General features: G+C 42.4%; 1 protein-coding gene across 1 annotated transcript; it reads right to left on the bottom strand.

The window, feature by feature from the left end:
- Positions 1–1,644: 1,644 nt before the first annotated feature.
- LOC111601432 (205 kDa microtubule-associated protein) lies at positions 1,645–19,123 on the bottom strand. Its single transcript, XM_030222786.1, has 5 exons — positions 18,900–19,123; positions 17,390–18,818; positions 3,970–4,089; positions 1,849–3,453; positions 1,645–1,770 (listed from the first exon to the last, which is right to left on the bottom strand). The coding sequence occupies exons 1-5, from the start codon at positions 19,121–19,123 to the stop codon at positions 1,645–1,647; spliced, it is 3,504 nt and encodes a 1,167-aa protein (XP_030078646.1).
- Positions 19,124–19,609: the final 486 nt, after the last annotated feature.

Here is a 19,609-nt window from a genome sequence, read left to right as displayed (position 1 = left end):
TTCTATATATGTATATATAGAGAAACTTTCAAATCTAGCAACTTAACGTCTAATAATATATGCAGTTGTGGGTTCACTTGGAAACTGTTACGAAAAAGCAGGCAAAATTGGTATCTCAATGCATATAATAATTACGTACAATAAATTCGAATCGTTGACGCTTTTTGGTAACTCTCCAATAACTCTCTCTCCCTATCTCTCTCTAGATTATATGGGACTTAAAGCACTTGTTTGCAAACAAATAAAAATCATAATTAAAGCAAAAATACTCGAAATAAAACAAAATAAAAAGAGTTTCATAAGGTTTTTGTTTGAGATTTTTTTGTTGGTTTTTCTTTTAATTTTTAATTGGTAATATCGTTTTAAACATAAAGTATAAAGTGTGCAAAAGTTACATTAAATGTTCAGCTTGTGCTAGATCTTTTCGCTGCATAATTAACAAATTAAAAATTAATAATACAATACAAATCAAAATCTGTGTGTGTGTGTGTGTGTGTGTCTATGTGTGTGTGTTTGCGCTGAACAGAACGGTCTAAAATCAATTTTGGCTTGCTCTCTCCTGTCTTTCTGTTCATTTCCTCTCGACGTAGCACTGGGGGGTAATGAGCTGCACAAACACTGCACTACAAATTTTCAGTTTGATGATCAACTTTTAAGTAAATTGGAGGAACGTATAAATGTTTGTATGCTGCGTATACAATGTGTGTGTGTGTGTGTGTTTCTTGGGGAGTGCACTTAAAGGAAGCACCCTAAAAAATGTTGACAGTAAAAAACACATCAAATTCTATCATCAAAATTTTTTTATAGCGCACAGTGGTTCAGTTCAACATATTTCTGACCAAATTCTCGATAGCTGCGCTTTTTTCGATCATTTTTTGTTTTTTTTTTCATATATTTTTTTTTTGTAGATTAGTTTTGATATTTCAAATATTACGTGTTAGAATGCCAACTACGAGCTACATTTATAATTTTCCTTCTTTTTTCGGCTACACTTACACCACATGCTCTTGTATAAGTGTTTACTATATATATATTTTTTTGTTCGTTATTTTCTTCTTCTTGCGTTTTAAATTTTTTTGTATGCTTCTTATAAAACACTTTAAATCTTTTGTTTTTTTTTTTGTTGTTTCGTTTTTTTGCGCTCCAAAGATTCTTTCTCGTTTTCAACTTAAATAGACACATAAAAATTGTTCGTTTAATACATGAGCAACAAAATAGAAAAAAAAAACAGAGCGTGAGGAACAATTATAATATAAAAAATTTAAAAAAAAATTAACCAAAATTATGTAAATGAGCAAAAGAAGCGAGCACAGTAAGAGAAAAACCTTTACAAAATAGCACAAACACTAATCGACTTTGGGCTTGGAAAGATCGCAATTGTGCCACACAAAATAACGTTGGAGCAGTTTGTGTTTGGAAAGGGAGGCATATATATATATATATGTATGTATTAAAAAATAAATGGACGCTCCACTGAGCCACAACTTGGAAATGGAAGAGGAGGCAGGGGTCGCAAAATTTCGCAGTTCGCTTTTCATGCGCAAAATACTTTTTCATAATATGTTTATAATATTAGTAAAGTAGTTTCTTTTTTATTTAACTCCATTATTGATCAACTCATCTTCGGCTGCAGCTGGGCCCCGCCTAGAAATCGAGCAGTGCCACCTCTGGGTTCGTCTGCTGCGGCTCTACGTGGGTTCCTAGTGCCTCCTGCGCCGTCTCGAGTGCATCGTGCAAGCCATTGCCATTCTGCTCCAGTTTGGTTTCCGCCTCGTTCAAGCCATTGGCAGCGGGAGTTGATTGTGGTTCATCTGATACGGCTGCTGCGGCTGCTGGTGCTGCGCCGACTGCTGCCTTTGCTGGTGTGGTGCCCGTTGGCCGCTTGATTTTCATGCCGGCAGCTGGTGACGTTTTAGCGATTTCTTTGGCTTTCGGTTTCAGCGGCGAGCTGGAAGTATTCTTCAACGGAGACGACTTGCGCTGTGTAGCAGCTGAGCCGCTGCCAACGGACAGCTGGGGGCGACGCGTGCTGCTGGCACCCACAGCTGGCGCCGAGTGTGTGAATTTGGGCGCCGGACGCGCCGTGAAAGTCTTAGTAATGGTAGTTGTTGTTGTTGTGCTGCTGGCAGAGCCGCCGTTGGCAGTGGCCGATTTGATGCGGGTGGTACTGGTGCTAGTGGTGGTGCTGCTGCTCGGCTTGGCCACGCCATTGGACAGCGGCTTAGTGGGACTGCGCGTACCACACAAACTGCCAGTGGTGCTCGGCGGCTTACGCAGTGCCGAGGACACAGTGCTGCGCGGTGACAGGGCCTTCCCCTTGGCAGCGGATGTGGCGCCAAGACTGCTGGAAGTTGTGGCCGGCTTGCTAGCCGCCACCTGCAGACGCGACTTGGTGGCTGTTGCTGATGCATTGCTGCATGTGGTAGAGCTTGCTAACTTGCGGGCTGTAGTTGTGGTCGTAGTGCTAGTAGTGGAGCGTGCTGCGGCTGTTGTTGCCGGCTTGGCGGCGGTCTTGCTCAGGCTGCCAGCCGTCTTGCTGCTGGGAGCCGTGGCCGGGCGTGCGCTGCTCAATGTGCTGTTAGTGGTGCGCGGAGCCGGCTTGCCAGCCGTGTTGCTGGCGGTAAGCGGCTTACGCGCGGTTGTGCTGCTCGTCTTGGTTGTTGCTGACGTGCTTGTTGTTGTGGAAGCACTGGCTTTGACAGCGCCGGTAGCCGGTGCTGTGCGTGGGCGTGCAGCTGTGGCGCCCAATGTGGTCCTCTTTGTTATAGGAGCCGGCGACGGCCTCTTGGCTGCTGCGCTCGTTGCTGTAGGTGCTGCAGTCTTGCTGGCCGCCTTCTTGAGTGAATCACTGGGGCTAGCCTTGATCTTGGGCTTCGCGGCAGCAGTGGCAGCTGCGACGGTAGCGCCGACCGCAGCTGCAGCGGCTGTAGCAGCTACTGCAGCAACGGCTACATCAGCCACTGGTGTCACCTCGGCTGGCTCATCAGCAGCTACTGGCGCCACCTCGAGTGGCTGCTCAACAGCTGCTGGCTCGCTGGGCTCGCTGATGAGCACGGCGGGTGTCTCCTGTTGCAAGGGCTCGACAGGTTGCTCCACAGCTGGAGCTGCTAGAATTGGCTGCTCCACAATTGGATCTTGTTCAGCCACCGGTTTTAACTGCTCCTCGTTGCTTGCTTCGGGTGTTGGCTCTGGTGTCTCAACGCTGGCTAGGCCATTTGTATAGGGTGCGGCTTCGGCATTGAGCTGATGCGAAAATGACACCTCCTCGATGAGTTCATCCTGCAGTTGGAGTTCGTTGTAGTTTGCTTGGGTCTCCTGTTTAATAGCTGGTTCATCCACTTGTTGCAGCTCCTCCTGGAAATGTTGGTCCTGGTGAGCCATAAAGTCTTCTTGCTGCTGCGGCTCCTCCTGGAAGACCAGCTGCGAGTCCTGCAAGTGTTGCTGCCGCTCCTCCTGCAAGTGCTGCTGTCGCTCCTCCTGCAAGTACTGCAGCTGCTCTTCCTGCAGAAGTTGTTGTTGCTTCACACTGTATTCCTCATCCTGGAACTTCTGTTGCTGCTCCTCCTGGAACTTCTGTTGCTGCTCCTCCTGGAAGTGCAGTTGCTGCTCCTCCTGGAATTGCTGTTGCTGCTCCTCCTGGAATTGCTGTTGCTGCTCCTCCTGGAAGTGCTGTTGCTGCTCCTCCTGGAAATGCAGTTGCTGCTCCTCCTGGAAGTGCTGTTGCTGCTCTTCCTGGAAGTGCTGCTCCTGATGCTCTTCCTGGAAGTTCAGCTTCTGTTCTTCTTGGAAGTGCAGCTGAGAGTCCTCCTGCAAGTGTTGTGGTTGCTGGTGAGTCTCCTCCTGGAAATTCTGTTCCTGCTGATGTCCAGTCTGCTCCAGGAAGAGCTGCTCTTTCTCCTCTTGGACAGGTTGTTCTTGCTGTTGCTGCGTAAAGTGTTCCTCGACGTCGTCTAAAAAGTTCGTTTCTACCTTAGGATTCTGCTCCACCTCCATTACCTCATCTAAGGCAAATGGATTTCGAGCAGGGGCTGCTTCCTCCTCACTGTGGACTCCATAGCCGGTAGCTGTATTGAATTCAGCATACTCCACCTGCAAAATAAAGATAGGGAGCGAATTAATAAATGCTTTCATGGATTAATAACTTGATATATAAATGCGAATGAGCAAATCTCTTAAAGCACCACTTGGAATGCATCAGGCACAATAAATTTGAAATGTTAATACCCTTAGCAGATTATGATGGCGATGCGAGATGATGATGATGATGATGATGATGATGATGCTGATGATGACTAACAAGAACAAGCTACCCAAAAACAAAAGGCACTAAGCAATAACAACAACGGCATTTGGCCTCTGTCTGGCTGTCGGCTGCTTCACGCACAGACAATGTCGACATCGTCATCTGGCCTCCCCATACCCCAATGCTTCGGTTGACGCCCCGCTGTCCCCTGTTAAATCGATAAATGCAATGAGCCGGCACATGAAGCTAAAATCCCTGGAAATGTCTTCATTTTTCGGTCTTTGCGCTGGAAAAATATGGTGTAGATTTGTAATTTCTTGTTCTCATTTCGTTATTTTTTGGTTTTCCAGCTTGTTTGCAATTGTGCGTCAAGAAAATGTTGCTTCTGGTGTTATATGTTATGGTCTGTTTCCCCCCAGCCTGTCAGCCTGTCGCCTTACCAAGTGCGCTCTGAGTGCAAGCTGTAAAAATAGCAGCGACCACAAAGTACAAACTGTTTTCTGTATTTATATACACATACATTCATCCACATACTATAGACGCAAGTACAAGTATTTATGGACGTGGCAAATACCAGCGAAATAACGCAGCCAACCGAATATATTTCCAGCAAAATAAACGAAAGACTCCCCTTGCACCCCAATATCAGATGAGTATAAATATATAAGATGAATACAAATTTAATGCATCTGTATTCGATGAACTACAATTCATTAAAAAAACGAGAAAGAGACAGAATAATAAACAAATGATTCAGATCTAATTTGCGTGTTTCAAACTCAACTTTAACAAACAAGATCAAATAATCCCCTTTTAGGATAAAGGTTACATAAATGCGAATGTTGACATCAATATTAATATTAAGTATATTGCTAACAAATTGTGGGCGACCCCAAGAAGCATGCTATAAAACAAAAGCAAGTAGTGGAAATATTCTTCCAGGAGTTAGAAAGAGATAAATGCACAGAGAGAAAATGGGAGAAAGAGAGAGAGAGTGAAAAAATACAGAGCGTGTGCAGGGCGCAGTGCAACATCCCTCAAATAAGGCACGAGCCACAGCAGACAGCAGATTCTGCTGCTCATCAGCTGTGTCTGCATATTTGTGAGGGTTGTGTACAAACACGCACATACACACGCATACACACGCACACACACGCACACGCACACGCACACGCACATGTAGAACAACTCGAATTACTAATGCATACAAATTATAATAATGACATCAGCAGCGCTGGGGCGAACTTGTGAAAGTGAGAAAGCAGCGAGTATCGTGGCTGGCAATGTCATGACAATTGCCAGCAGCAGCAGCAGCAGCAACAACACTAACGAAAAGAAACTACAGTAAAGAGTGATGACATAGCGCGACAAACGCACACACTCAAGCAGAAAGCAAAAAGTCAGATGGCAGGAAGCGTGTGGTGTGACTCGGCATTAGTTTTGACGTTGCTGTCCAACAGGGTACAAATCTAACGTTAAAATTTTTTCCGGCATTTTTCTTGTGGCACATAGCGCAAGAACACAGCAGCAATCGCAGTCACAGGCTCTGCCGACGTCACCGTCGAAGTCGCAGTCGCAGTCGCCGCCGCTGTCGCATTTGTGGCCGCTTTAAAATGTCATTGACCAGCAAATGCCACTAGTTGGGGCCGCTCGTTGCCGGTGTTTTGTCGGTTTTGCTGCCCACTTTTGGCCCACTCGCTCAATTGCTGGCTTTCTTTTGTTGCTCAAGCGTAATGGGGCTAAAAGTGAGCTGAAGCCGAAAAAGTTGAAATCAAAATGAAAATAAGGTAAGAAACAAAGAAAAGTGAACCGGTTAAATCGCAGCTTAGTCAGCTTCTGAATTCAGATGAGTCACCAGCAACAGCCCACAGAATTAATTATTTCATTAATCAGTGGTAATATTTAATTATGCAATGCCAATTGCCATTTATAAATAACCGGCATTTCACTCTCCCTCTCGCTCTCTCTCCCACTCCCAAGCGCTATGGCTGTTTGGCATTTTATCAGTTGAACAATGCGTCAGTCTCGAACAGTCTGGCAACGCTGCGTCGCTGCCAACTTTTGCCGGCCGGCCGGCCTCTGATTGCTTGCTAAACGATCAGACTTGTCTTGCTCTTGTGCAAAATAACAAATTTTTGCTAACTTTTTTTTGTGTATGTAGGTTATGTGTATATGTATGCGTGTTTGCATTTAGGTTTCATATTTAAGTGCATGATTTTTTCTATTATTGACAAATGATTTTGACACTCAAGACGAACAACGGCGCCAGGCCCATCTAGCCAGCAGCCACTATAACAATGGACGATACTTATTCATTGAAGGAGGTCTCGTTGTTTGTGGGTAAATTACGTGTGTGCACACATATGCATACGTATGTGTATATGTTTGCTTCTGCTTGTCTCTCTTTCTTGGTTGCCTTTGCACAGAAAAAAAATCAAAAAAACAATAACGCAAAACAAAACGCAACGATGACATCAACATTTTCAGTCTCCACTTCTCACATACACATAGGCACATAAACACATACTTATGCACACACACGGCGAATTTTAATACTGATGATAATTGTGAAAAGTGCGCAGCAAAAGAAGAAATTGCACGAGCGTTGACGTCAACTATAGACAGAGCAAAAGAGGGCAGGCATATTGAGTGAGAAGAGTAAAGCGAGGCAAGGTGATCAAGATCAGCACGCTGTGGGGAGAGTTGTGCTTGTTCTTGTTTTGTGTGTGGCCGTGCAAATTGCTGAAAATCAGAAACAAAATTGTGCCATAAACAACAACAATAATAACAATAACAGCACATACAAATCAAGTTCAACAGATGGCGCACATTTGCATTTCGGCTGCCCATGGGGCGATGTGGTGAGTAGTGGCCAGGGGCAGGTGGTGTTTGGGGTTGCCAATAAATTTTCAACGTATCCAAAATAGCACACAGAAAACAACATGCAAAGACAATTTATAGAGTCGCAAATTTTGCGCAAAGCCAACAAATCACTTGTATTGAGTCGTCGTTCACGTCGCCGTTGTTGTCTCACATAGCTCGTTAGAAACCCAAACTGGGCAACCAAAGAGACGACAGTGGCCATTAAGCGCATACAAATATGGCCTGCAGTTAGTTGGCAGCAGGGTCTAACTGTTTTTGGCCATACGCACACTTACATTATGCACATTATAATAATAAAATAACTAAATGCTCAATAATGCGTAGACAATAAGAGAGAGAGAAAGAGATGACTGTGCGGCAACTCAATGACTAAGCGCGAGCGCTTGGGCGGTGGCAAAAGGCAGCGGCCACAAACTACTAAAAACAATGCCAAATTAAGCGACAGCAAAAGACTTCTCATCAACACACACACAAACAAACTCACACAGCTACAATAAACATGCAAATAAAACAATGTGCGTCTATGTAATTTCTATTTATAGCTCTTTAGGCACACATTCAATGTAGTTGACACAAGCAAAGGAGCCAAAAACTATTCAATGAGCATATGCAGACTGCACTCTCCTCTCTCTGTCACACTCTCTATCCCTCTCTCTTTCTCTGCCGATGCTTTATTGTCTCTCTTTTACGCTGCCGCTAATGTTGTGTTGCGGCTACTTAACTGTGCAATAATAATAAGCACTCTGTGCTGCTCTGTTACTGTTACTGTAACTGTTACTCTTGGTACATAATGCTAATGATGTCGAAATGGCTGAATGTGAGTGTGAGCGTATGTGTGTGGCAAGCAACTGCAGCAGTGGTAGCGTAGCGCACTGACTGCGCGCCACATGCAACTGCAGCACGCAACATGTTGCCAATGTTAGCAGTCTAACAATATGGTTTTTTGTTTCTGTCTTCTTTTTTTTTTGGTAGCAGCTCATGCTGCACATCATTAATCTTCCAATGTTGATTAATGCACAATTTTATGCTATTTTCATTATTTTTCTACATATTCAACAAAAAAAGGTGCTGCAGCTGAGCCATAAAACCAACGCCAGGGGGCGCCCTTTGTAGTGTTTCATTTTTTTGCTTTATTATTTCTTCTTATTCATAATTGATTTTTTTAAACATTTGTCCGCAGAGCGGAAATGATACACGTCTAGAAAAATGCAGCTCTATATTTAAATATATATAAATGTAATTTTTCTTATATTTTGCCTTCAGTACAAATAATATATATATTGCTTAGTCAGCGGAGAATTCCTATCAATTGGGAACAGTTGGCGCTGCGCTAAGTTGGCCAACAGACCGGGAAAGTCGAAATATACGTAGTATGGGCAATTAGTGAATAGAGCTGCGACAGTTACGCCAACTCACTCAACTCGACTGACTGACTCAATGAATTATGGCGACGCCATTAATGAAAGAATTAATAAGCAATAAAAAAACAGATACAGCGCGAATTGTGTAGGAAAACCGGCAAATGGCCATGGCAACAGATTTTCGCAAACAAGACGAGACAAAGTAATAAAAAAAAGTGGAGCAGACCCAACAGCAACTGGCTGAAATTTGCGAAACCACGTTATATGGATGATATTTATTATGAAGTAGCCCGTCTAAAGTAATTCACTGGGGCCAAAGTCACCAGCGGTACAGCTAACGTGGCACGCAACATAAAGTTGCAAGCCAAGAAAAAGTACAGTGTAACCAAGAAACAAAAGCTATCTTCGATGCAAGATAGTCTTAATACCCTCACCAACATATGGCTTTCAGTAAACCTAAATTTCGACAGATTTTTCGCATAATTTTGTAGTTTTTTTAGCCTTATATAGATTTGAGATATATGAAAACTTATTATAAATAAATAAATCCATTCATTAGATACTTCATATCAAAATTTAATCATCAGTTATCATTAGTCTATAGACCTCTCGCCCGACCAATTATATGATTTTCAATATACTGAAATCAAAATGGAAACTTTAGAAACGTTACAAAGTTCGCTTCGAACTTGCTATACCCTCTGCAAGGGCATCAAACAAACCAAAAGAATAGAAAGTTAATTAAGTTTTATTTTGCGCCGCTGCTTTTTGGGCTCTTGAGAGTTTATTTTTCATACTTTTCGCAGGTTTCAAAAGAAAAGCCCAACGCGACGTTGTCGTCAGAGGCTTGTAATGATGATGACGATGCTGCTGCTGCTGCTGCTGATGATGATGATGATGAACGAGCTGGGCCACGTCGTTTGTTCTGCGGTTGGGTTTGGGGGCCTTTTCTCGTTATATGCAGATTGACTGACTGTTTGTCTGCTCGGGGAAAATTTGTGAAAGGCTTGTCCAAAATAAATATGAGAAAATACCTATTGTAATTTGCTTTAGAAACCGCAAAACAAAAGTTGCAACATGAAAATATTTGCTTCAGACTCTGGATTACAGCTGAAAGTTATTCATGGCTCTATATAGGAAGAACATGCCACAGTTAAATTTCTATTTTGCGATTTATTAAGATTTTTAATTGGATATTTGGATGAAGATCCAAATATACTGTATCCATGTGTTGATAAAGTCGTGAAATTGTAATTTTATTATACCATATCAATAGAGTTTTTGAAAGGTAATCGTAAAGAACTTGCCTCACTCTCGACAAAGGCATTTCCCGGTTTCTAGCATAGTTGCGCCCCATTCGTGTACTCGCCTCTGCATAAGACGCAGGGGGCGGGGCATCAGTTAATTTAAAATGCTTAAAAGTTTCATTCAATTAACATGACCGGAGCAAGCTATAGGAGGAAGGCGCTTTTGGGTCTGTTAAATTTATTATTTAAACGACTTGCAGATAATTGGGACCGGGAAGCGCTTCAATGTACCAGTAGAAAAGTTAAAGGCCTTTTCGTCGAGTGAAAGGCCTTCCTAAAAGCAGCAACGAATTGTGCGCTATTGCCCCTTTCAGATATCGATGCGCGCTCATAAATCCATTGGCAATGGTGATAAAGATGCGGCCACAATATCAAAGCCATTCGCTTGAGACTGCAGAAACAAATGCATTGAAAGGTTCAATATATATATATAATATATATATATATATATAGAAGAAATGCAACAGCCAAGACAAAAGCATATTAGCGCGCCGACATGAAGCAGATTCAGCTGCGCTTTTGTGAAAGTATCCAACGGATACGTAGCGCACGAAAGAACCAAAAGATACAATTACAATATGACTTGGCCACGAGTGGCTAGCCCAGACCACTAGACCACATTGCAAGTGAGCGACATGAATGGTTAGATATAAATATATAAATATATATATATATAGATACATTAGAATGGCGGCCGTTGCCATGAAATTGACTGCTTTTGTTGGCCAAGTTAGCTGATTGTTGGCTGACTCACGCGGCAGCAAAGTGAATTAGCTTAACCAAGATGGATAGACTAAAACGTAAAACGCATGTAGAAAAACTTCATAATAGTGCAAAATGTGATATACACCGACTTCAATACATACTAAAGGGGCTGGCTGCGGCTGCTTACAGGCCAAAAGAAATTGTTAATAGCGCAAATGGTAATGGTAATAAAAAATAAGAAAGAAAAAACAAAAACACCTGGCCAAGTTAGATACTGTTGCTGCTGCTGCTGCCGCTACACACGAACATTGTTTCGGTTTGGCAACACGACTAAGACTTAAGACGGGCCCCTCTTGAAAGGCCTTCCCATAGAGCCACGATTACCACCACTTCAGCGTCTTCTTCTTCCTGCTTTATGAGTTCTTTAACATTGGCCGTGCCCCGCGGCAGACAAAGGCTGGGCAAATGCCTGACGGCTAATGGCCAGCGTCTCTTGCGGCCGTTGTCTTTCGGCCAAGTGCTTTACACACTCTTGGCCAAATCCAGCAATTGCAGCAAGCCAAATGCAATCAGCTCTGGACAATTTGAAAGGCAGTTAGTTTGGTGCCGCAGAAACTCTCTCAAGACTGTCAATGCCTTGCCCATATTTTTCACAGCCTGCCGATGGGCGAGACGCCCATTACGTTATTTGACGGACGGTTGTTTTTTTCGGTCTTACGTTACTATACTCGCTTAGGCTATTACGATTTCGTGGCAATATATGTAATGTATAATAAGTTTCTAGTAGATTATAAAGCACACAAAGCTTAACAAACAGCCGAGTCGCAATATTGAATTGGGCTATGAAAAGATTCGTAACTTTGTTGCAACGGTCACATATGTTATATCCAGACAGAATGGAACTATATACGTATGTTTATGAAGTTCGGAATACTATAAAGAATGTATGACGACAGTTAGATGTTTGAACCTAGGATATGTTTTAAGTGTATTTAATCTTCGGCCTTAGCCAGTTGTTTACTTTTCCTTTTTTTGGTTTGTTACGTTTCGTTTTACGTTTTTTACGATTAATTAAACTAAATTGACCTGCCGGTTGAGCTGTGCGACAGAACCGGTTCCACGTCATATTCATCATTCCTAGAAATTTTTGCACAATTCCTCATATTTTGTGTGTGTGTGTGTGTGTATTTTATGGCCAACATGAGCCGAGCTTTAAGGCCTAAAAGAACGCTGGGCCGGACGGAAGTCAACAGTTCGCCATATTTATGGTGAATGTTGCACAACTAATAGATACCTGCCTTTCCCACAAACAGCAATCAACCTGTGCGGCTTTTTCGCAAGGTATTTTGCCAGATAAGTCGACTAAAATTAGAGCTGCTTTCTTTCCATTATATCATAGTTCAGTTTTATCAAGGAATGCGCGCTGGCTCGACTATGATTAATTGAATGCTAACTTGTTGGCCAAGCGCTAAATTCCAAAGAGCTCATTTTTTATTTGCAGCTATCGCAGTTAAGTTCTTAGTTCTTAAATACTTCGAGTTGTTGCTGGCATGAGCTCATTATGGTGCTGTCATCTCAGTTAGTCATATTATGCGAATATCTAAGCTACTGAATAGCTCGAATTTATCATGAATTTGAATTAATTTATTGGTTACAAGATCATTAATTGATCAATTCTAAATTTGAAACTAATATATTTCGATATAATTTCATTTGTCTGTTTTAGTCTTCAGGGCGATATCTAAACTACATCTTTAAAGCACACTCTTAGTTTACCTCTACCGTTAGTTAGTGTTCCTCGTGACACTTTAGGCATATCTCCTAAATGGCCGTCAGAGATGCACAATTCCTATTAAATATACAAATAGCCTAACGTTAGGTAAATTACTGAACATCGTCTTGGCTTAGCTCCTGCGGCACAGAAGACAGAGCTGCTGGAGCTGAAGACATTGTGTGTAACCAGTCGCTGGGACCCTGGCGATGGATCACCTACTGGAAGCAGCTAGAGATCGCTGTGCAAATCTGGCCAGCACAAAATGACTTTCAATTAAAAACACTTTTGGAGCACTTGGCTGTGACACCCCAGCAACAACGATTAAAGCCTATTTATATGACCAGGGACCGGATCGGTGGCCGTCTGTCCCAGGCAATTTTTTGTGCCGTCCCGTCATCAATGGAGGCAAGGGGGCGGCGGTGAGACAGATCCGCACTCGTACGGCAGTCAGCCATCAACGCTGCAGGGGCCACAAAATGCATTGCGGCATTTTGTCGCCCATTTTAGTAATTATTTTTACATATTTTCTCCTTTTTTTTCGTATTTTTGTGAAGCTATTGAACTTGGCACAGGGTTTGAATTTTAAAAATAAATTTGAACTCGTAAATGCGGAGAACATGCATAAATTGCAAATGAAGAAGCAGGAAGCAAAAAAGTATCTACAAGTGCGAGAGAAGCAAGCGAAAGTGTCGCCTACAAATGCAAATACATTTACAAACGTTTCTTATAGATGGGTGCACAAACATACATATACATATATTATATATATATAACCATATGGGAAATGTAAATTTAGATAACGCATATAACAAGACAGAGATAAAGACAGAGAGAGAGAGAGAGAGAGAAGGAGAAGAAAGGCCATGTGATTGCAGCAAAGGCAGCCGCATGCAAAATGAGATATTGTATCTGCAAGATAAAAAGTACTTCAGCTGATGCGGCGACTGCTGCTGCTCCATGGAGCCTCATTTCTTTTGAACTGCAAAATGTAAAATGGTGCAATTAGACGCCGCCAAACGGCTTCAAGTGGCATGACTCCAGCTACAGCTACAGTCACAGCCACAGCGTCTTCAGCTTCTGCAACATCTTCAGACGTGTGCTCTTACCATTTTGGCAATCAGACTTCAGTCAACCCACACAATGGCAATAGCAATCATATTGCAGCAAGATTTCTGGCCGTCGCTGTCGTCTCGCAATTGTTCTGCTTTTGGCTTTTGGGGCCTCCTCCTTGTTGAGAGACCGCAAAATGAAACTCGTTTTGCGCACACAAACACACACACACACACAGACACACACACTTATGCACAGTTGGCCAACTCTCGTACATTATTTACCAACTCTGTCTGACGCCTGCATTTTTTGTTTTACTTTTTTTTGCTTTTAGGCTGATTTTGGGCGTAAGTCGAGCTACATATATTTCTCGTACTTTCGTACTTAGGTGGGCAGACAAGATATGTATAAGCACACTCCTTACACACACACACACACACAGATAAAGAGAGAAAGAGACAGATAAAGCTATTCGTATCTGTATCTCTAAGCACTTGTCCGTGTGGGCAGACGAGGCTGGGCGTAGGATTGGCGTAGACGCCAAATGCGCTTACATAGAGCTCGAATTGGACCACCCGTTGCCCAAACTGCATGCAATGCCAACAACAACAACAGCAACCAAAGTGGCGCTTATAGAAAAGACAACAACAAACCACAGCCAACTGCGTGTGTGTACATTTTGCGAAGAAGCAAGCTATTTTAATTGAGTTAATAATCTTAATGGATTTTCAGACTTAATTACCAGTTGGTGCACCTTTATTGAGTTATTGTTGTTGCTATTCACATTTTTATCTTTCGTGTTCAATTTGTGTAACCAATTTTTTGGCACAACAGCAACCTAAAATTTCACTGTTAAGTTCATGTTAAGAATATTAACGGAGCTGTTACTCAGCTGCAATCTACATCCAGAGAAAACTTTCTTTTTAGATGAATGCAAATTTATAAACTTTGCTAACTGCGCTAACTACATTAATTGAATTTAAAAACTTCTAGAAATTATAAAAACCTGTTTAGATAGATAATATTTAAATAAAATATAACTTGCTGTTTATTGAATTTAATTCATTTTTGTACACTATAAATCAGGGCTTTATATTCTGCATAAGAATATAAATATAGATATTAAAAAACAACATTCATTTTAAGAATATTTTGAACTATGTTATTTTGTTGGCTTAGCATCAGACATGTGATGCGCTGCTTTAAATATTTCGAATGGAAATGGAGGCTCAATTACAAATAAAAAATTCTGTTTTTTGTTTGGTTGGCATCCGTCAATTGTCAGAAAAATCGTAATAATAAAAAGAATTTGCATTGTTATGACGACGCAGGGCGATGCTAATTTATGCAAATTGCATAAATTTTAATTAAACACAAGTTTAAACAAATGTCATGCGAATGGCGGCGAAAGTTTCAAACAGCAGCAAAACCAGCCACAAACAAAAAAAGTAGAAACAATAAAATGTATCATTTTTTCAATAGTTTTATGAACGTGTGGGAACTGGAGAGCGCAGGCCCCACAGACTGAGTCATACTACAGACGCGTGAATTTTATTATCAGCTTGTTTTCGTCTGTGCTCTAGAATCGACATGCACCTAACAAACAGACAAATATATATATATATATATATATATATATATATATATATATATATATATATATATATATATATATATATATATAATATATATAAGTATTTAAATGTAGGTATTTTGTCGCCTGAATAGCGTTGAAAATTATAATTAGAATTAGCGATAAGGCAGCGACATAGAGCGCGCAATCTAAATTACGCTTGCAAAAAATCAGTTCGTTTCTTTGATTAATCGTAAAACTGATCACTCGATTATCACTGTTACCTTTATAGCGCCGCTTGCACAGATTGTCTGCCAATCGGCACTTCAAATAGTTCTTGATGGAGAAACCTGGCCCTTTCGTGTTAACGAATTCGCCGTGATTCCAATTGGAGACAGGCTGTCTGTTACGTTAATTGGATTTTTATTGTATTCTTATAGTTCGAGTTTTTGTTGGAAACGGAAAATAAACAATACAATATGTAAATGAGTATACCTTTGCGTGCTCGATATATTTGTTTGGGTAAAATACAGCGAAAACTGAACAAATAAATAAGAAACATACACAAATCATGTTGATAAAAAAACATGCAAAACGGCGAAAACGAAAACGCCAACGCGGTCTGTGGGGTACAGTGGGGAGGTGGAAGCATGAAGAAAGCGTTTTGTTACAGGCGTAAATTATACACACAACGAAACTCCCACAGGAAGTTCGATAGCAGCCCAAACAATACCCAACAGCAGTTGCGTTGACTGCAACAGCAGCAGCAGCAGCAGCAGTGTCGGCGGCGGCGGTGCAAGACAAAGCATATACAAAAATCATAAAAAATTGTATGTGTGTATGTGTATGTGCTTGTATGTGCCATGCAAGCGAAAACCGTATATGACCCAATTAAGTGAACCCAAGCGCTTGTGTAATTATGAAAGCTGTGTCTGTGTGTTTGTGCTTGCTTACACGTATGTATGTGTGCGTGCTTGTGTGCATTGGAGCTGGAATTTGCAACGAAGCGAAAAGGTTGCCACTCTTGCCGAAGCTGTTGTTGTCAGTTGCTGCTGTTGTTGTTGGTGCTGGTCATGCAGATTGCAGACTGTGTGGGGAGAGCGCCACAGCCAGAGAGCGAGTTTAAGTTTGGGAGTTTGCCAGACGCTCTCACTCTTACACAGACACTAACACAAGAAATGCATAAAAGCGAATCGTTGACCGCAAGCTCTGCCAGCCAACAGCACAAAATCCAATTGGAACGGAAATCAAATACCAAAGCCAACAAAAATAAGGCAAAACAAAATATAACACGGTAGCAACAATAATACCAACATCCAAGTGGCCAAGTGGCGACAATAATATTTTATCTTAGAGCCAAGAGGTCAACAGCATAAAGTGCTGCCATACAAAAGCGGCAATAAAGCGAGGAAGTGGCATAAGCAAAAGGCAATAAAAACAGCAACAACCCTTAGTTTGCCCTTAATTATTTAAAAATGGAGTTTAAAGTACACATACACATACACACATATATACATATACATACTTATATACTTGCTCACAGCGTAGTCATAATGAGAACCCCACCCAAGCGCCGCTTAAACTTCGACACCAAACACCTCACACTCACACTCACACACACACACACATACTCGCACAGCATATGACAAGCACTTGCGTGTCCTGTTGAGTGTGCCAGAACGGAAACGTGTAGAAAGTGAGAGAGAACGAGAAAAGGAGAAAAAGGAGCGCAGCGAGCGAGTTAACGGAACACACCCCAGCGCTGATGTTGTAAAATTGCATTAGCACTTGAAGAGAGAGGGACCGACCGAAAGGGCACGAGAGCGCGAAATGAGAAAAATCGAGAAGAGAGAAATGCCGAAATGCATGCAGACAGCTGTGTGCACAGAAACAATGAAGTATACCAACAAATTTAATGATTTCTCCTGGGCCAGGTGAACAGACACATGGCAAGGACATGCATATGGAACGGCCGATAAGGCAACAATAGCGACAGCAATGAGGAAACACCTCGGAAACTGAGAAGTGAGCACTGACACACGAACAAAGACACACACAGGGTGCAGGACAAATGACGAGTGCATAACGACTTTTTTGACAAATACGTAATGTTCTAGAATGAGTCATGCAGTTGAATCGAATCTAGGGATGGGCGCGGTTCGAAGCAATTTTATGCGTAGACACGACTTCCAAAATTCACGAATGCTTTAAAATTTATTCAAGTTTGTTTTAGATGGGCTTAGAAAAATAAATTAAAAATGTATCAATTAAATTAAATTAAATATATATACATATTAATTCTAATTGGAACAACGTAATTGGTGAACTAGTGCATTGTTTTCTTCCATAATTCTTATTAGATATTATTATAACATATTTCATAACGATTAATGAAAGTGATCTTTCACGTTTAATAAAATTTGTGATTTGAGATCAGCTTTATGAATGTGATGTAAGTAAATTAGTTAATCTCTAGTATTTTTGTGATCTTACCTGAGACGGAGCACCGGCATTCAAATTGTTCTCTACGTTGTCCGACAGCGCGAAAGGTTCGAATTGCTCTTGTTTCTGCTGTTGCTCCTTTGTTTCCTCAACAAGATGCTTCTCTTCGGTGGAAGAGGACAGCGGGGATGGAGTTAAGTCCACAATATCTGCCTGTTCAGGCTGGAGCTCAAGTGTTGTGGCTGTTACTGCTGGTTCGTCTGCTAGTGGACTGAACAATGGCGCACTAGTATCCAGCAACAAACTCTGATCCTGATCGGGAGCCAGTTGAGCGAATGCATCACTGGAGGTGTGCTCGAGATAGAATGAGGCCTGCATTGGATCAATTAGTTGATTTTGATGCTGATTGAGCTCCTCAGTGGATGGAGATTGGGAAACAAGCTCCTTCTCTTCCACATTCATCAGCTCCTTCTCCTTGAGCGGCTCATCGCTGAGTGTTTGCTGCGGCAGCGTCTGCACTGAATTAAGAATGTCCTCGATGGAAGCATTCGAGTTGGATTCGCCATAAATAGACTGTTTCATGATATCGTCCTGTAGCTGGGGAGTCACAAAATCTGTTTCTGTCTGTGGCTCCTCCAGCTCCAAATCGGCATCCAAGTCAACACTAGTCTCTGGTCCATGATCGATGCGCTGCTCTACCTGCTGATAGATCTCACTTCCATTCTGAAGCTGTTCAGTCGCGAGCTCGGCTTCGGCGGGGAACGTGTCATCCTCCTGCTCCAGCTCGTGTGGACGCTTATCGGCCCCATTGTCGAACTCACATTCGTCTGGAAGAGCAATGGTGTCCATGTTGCAATCGCGTGCGCCCTTGCGTGGGCTCTCCGCGACTAGATCATCATTAGCTACCAACAGTTGCCGTCCCAGCGACTGAAGCGGCTCATTGGGTGGTGGTGAAGCAGTTTGTGAGCCAAAGTATGGTACAAATTCAACTGCATTGGGATTTAGCTGCGAATGCGCTTCCAGATCGAGATCTATTTCGGCCTGATCTTGGCCCGTGGGATGGACATTCTCCTTGTTATCAAACCGATCTGATTGGACATCGCTAACTAATTGTTCTGGGTCCTGTTGTTGTTCACTGAGGCTGCTGGTGCCATAGGTGGTTGCCACTGAGCTGGGCTCATCCTCCTCATCCACATCCACATCAATATCGTCATCTTGGCGCAGTTGCTCTGGTTTTGGCAACGGCGTCTCCTTAGGCTGTGCCTCCACTTCACCCGTGGTTGAGGTTGTGGTCGTATTGGAGTTGCTTGAAAAGTCGCCATCGTGCTTAATCACTTCGACGTCGTCTTCTTCTTCAACAGCAGCTACTCCCCTAAAGCCGGCAGCGCTGCCAACGCCATTGCCCAGGCTCAAGTCCATGCCGAGCGACATGTACGCGTCGCCACTGCTGCCAACGGTGCTGCCGATGCCGTTGCCATTGCTGTTGCCAACACCAATACTAATACCATTGCCGACGCCAACGCCAAAAGCGGCGTCAACGTCAGCGTCAGCGTCGCTAAACTTTTCGCCGTAGAATTGGTGTTGCTGTTGTTGCTTTTCGCTCTGCTGCACTTCTTTTATGTACTTCAATTCGTCGTCGTCATCGTGCTCACCAGACTTGGGGCCAATGCTGGGCACCAGCTCAGCAACAACGTCTGCAGCATTGCCGGTGCTGCCAGCATTTTGCAGACTCTCCGCGAGACGGTTTTGCAACAAATCGAAATGCGCGTTATCCTCGTGTTCCATTCTGACGCAGCAGCTGCTTCTCAACTTTTGCAATAATCAATTGCCGCTGGTTTTTCTGTATTTTGTATTTTACTTTATATTTTTTTGTGTATGCTTTCGGTTTTTATGCTTTTTTTTTGTATCTTTCTAAAGATGCCAACAATAAAATTTGATGTGATTCAGTTTGTGCTCTCACTCGCTCGTGATTCACACGCCGCTTCTTGGCTCTTCTATCTTGCGAATTTTCCTTTTGCTCTCACGCCGCACAGCCGCTGACATACACACACACACACTTACAAAGAGAGAAACAGAACACACTCAAACGACCAGCCGCCAATCACGAAATGCTTCTTCTTTTTTGCGCAGTCCTGCTTCCCAAATGTGCTCAAAAATTAACAGACTTTTAACACGCACACAAACACATTAATTTTAATTTTAACAAACAGTTCGATGTAGTGTTAAGTTCAAACAAATCGCAATTCAAACTTTTCTGTATTTTCAGTTACT

This window comes from Drosophila hydei, unplaced genomic scaffold (genome assembly GCF_003285905.1).
Source record: "Drosophila hydei strain 15085-1641.00,03,60 unplaced genomic scaffold, DhydRS2 tig00000063-arrow-pilon, whole genome shotgun sequence".
In the NCBI taxonomy this organism is placed as follows: Eukaryota; Metazoa; Arthropoda; class Insecta; order Diptera; family Drosophilidae; genus Drosophila; species Drosophila hydei.
Note: the sequence above shows the minus strand (reverse complement) of the source record. Positions and strands in the feature narration are given on the sequence as shown.

What these genes read in the sequence shown, in the direction of transcription:
- LOC111601432 (XM_030222786.1), bottom strand. Translation starts at nt 19,123, where the DNA reads ATGGAACACGAGGATAACGCGCATTTCGATTTGTTGCAAAACCGTCTC. An exon ending in AGGTGGAGCAGAATCCTAAG is followed by an intron (nt 3,454 to 3,969) that starts GTAGAAACGAAC and finishes CAGCACTTGCAG; the next exon opens with GAGGAGCGGCAGCAACACTT. An exon ending in CCACACCAGCAAAGGCAGCA is followed by an intron (nt 1,771 to 1,848) that starts GTCGGCGCAGCA and finishes GGCTTGAACGAG; the next exon opens with GCGGAAACCAAACTGGAGCA.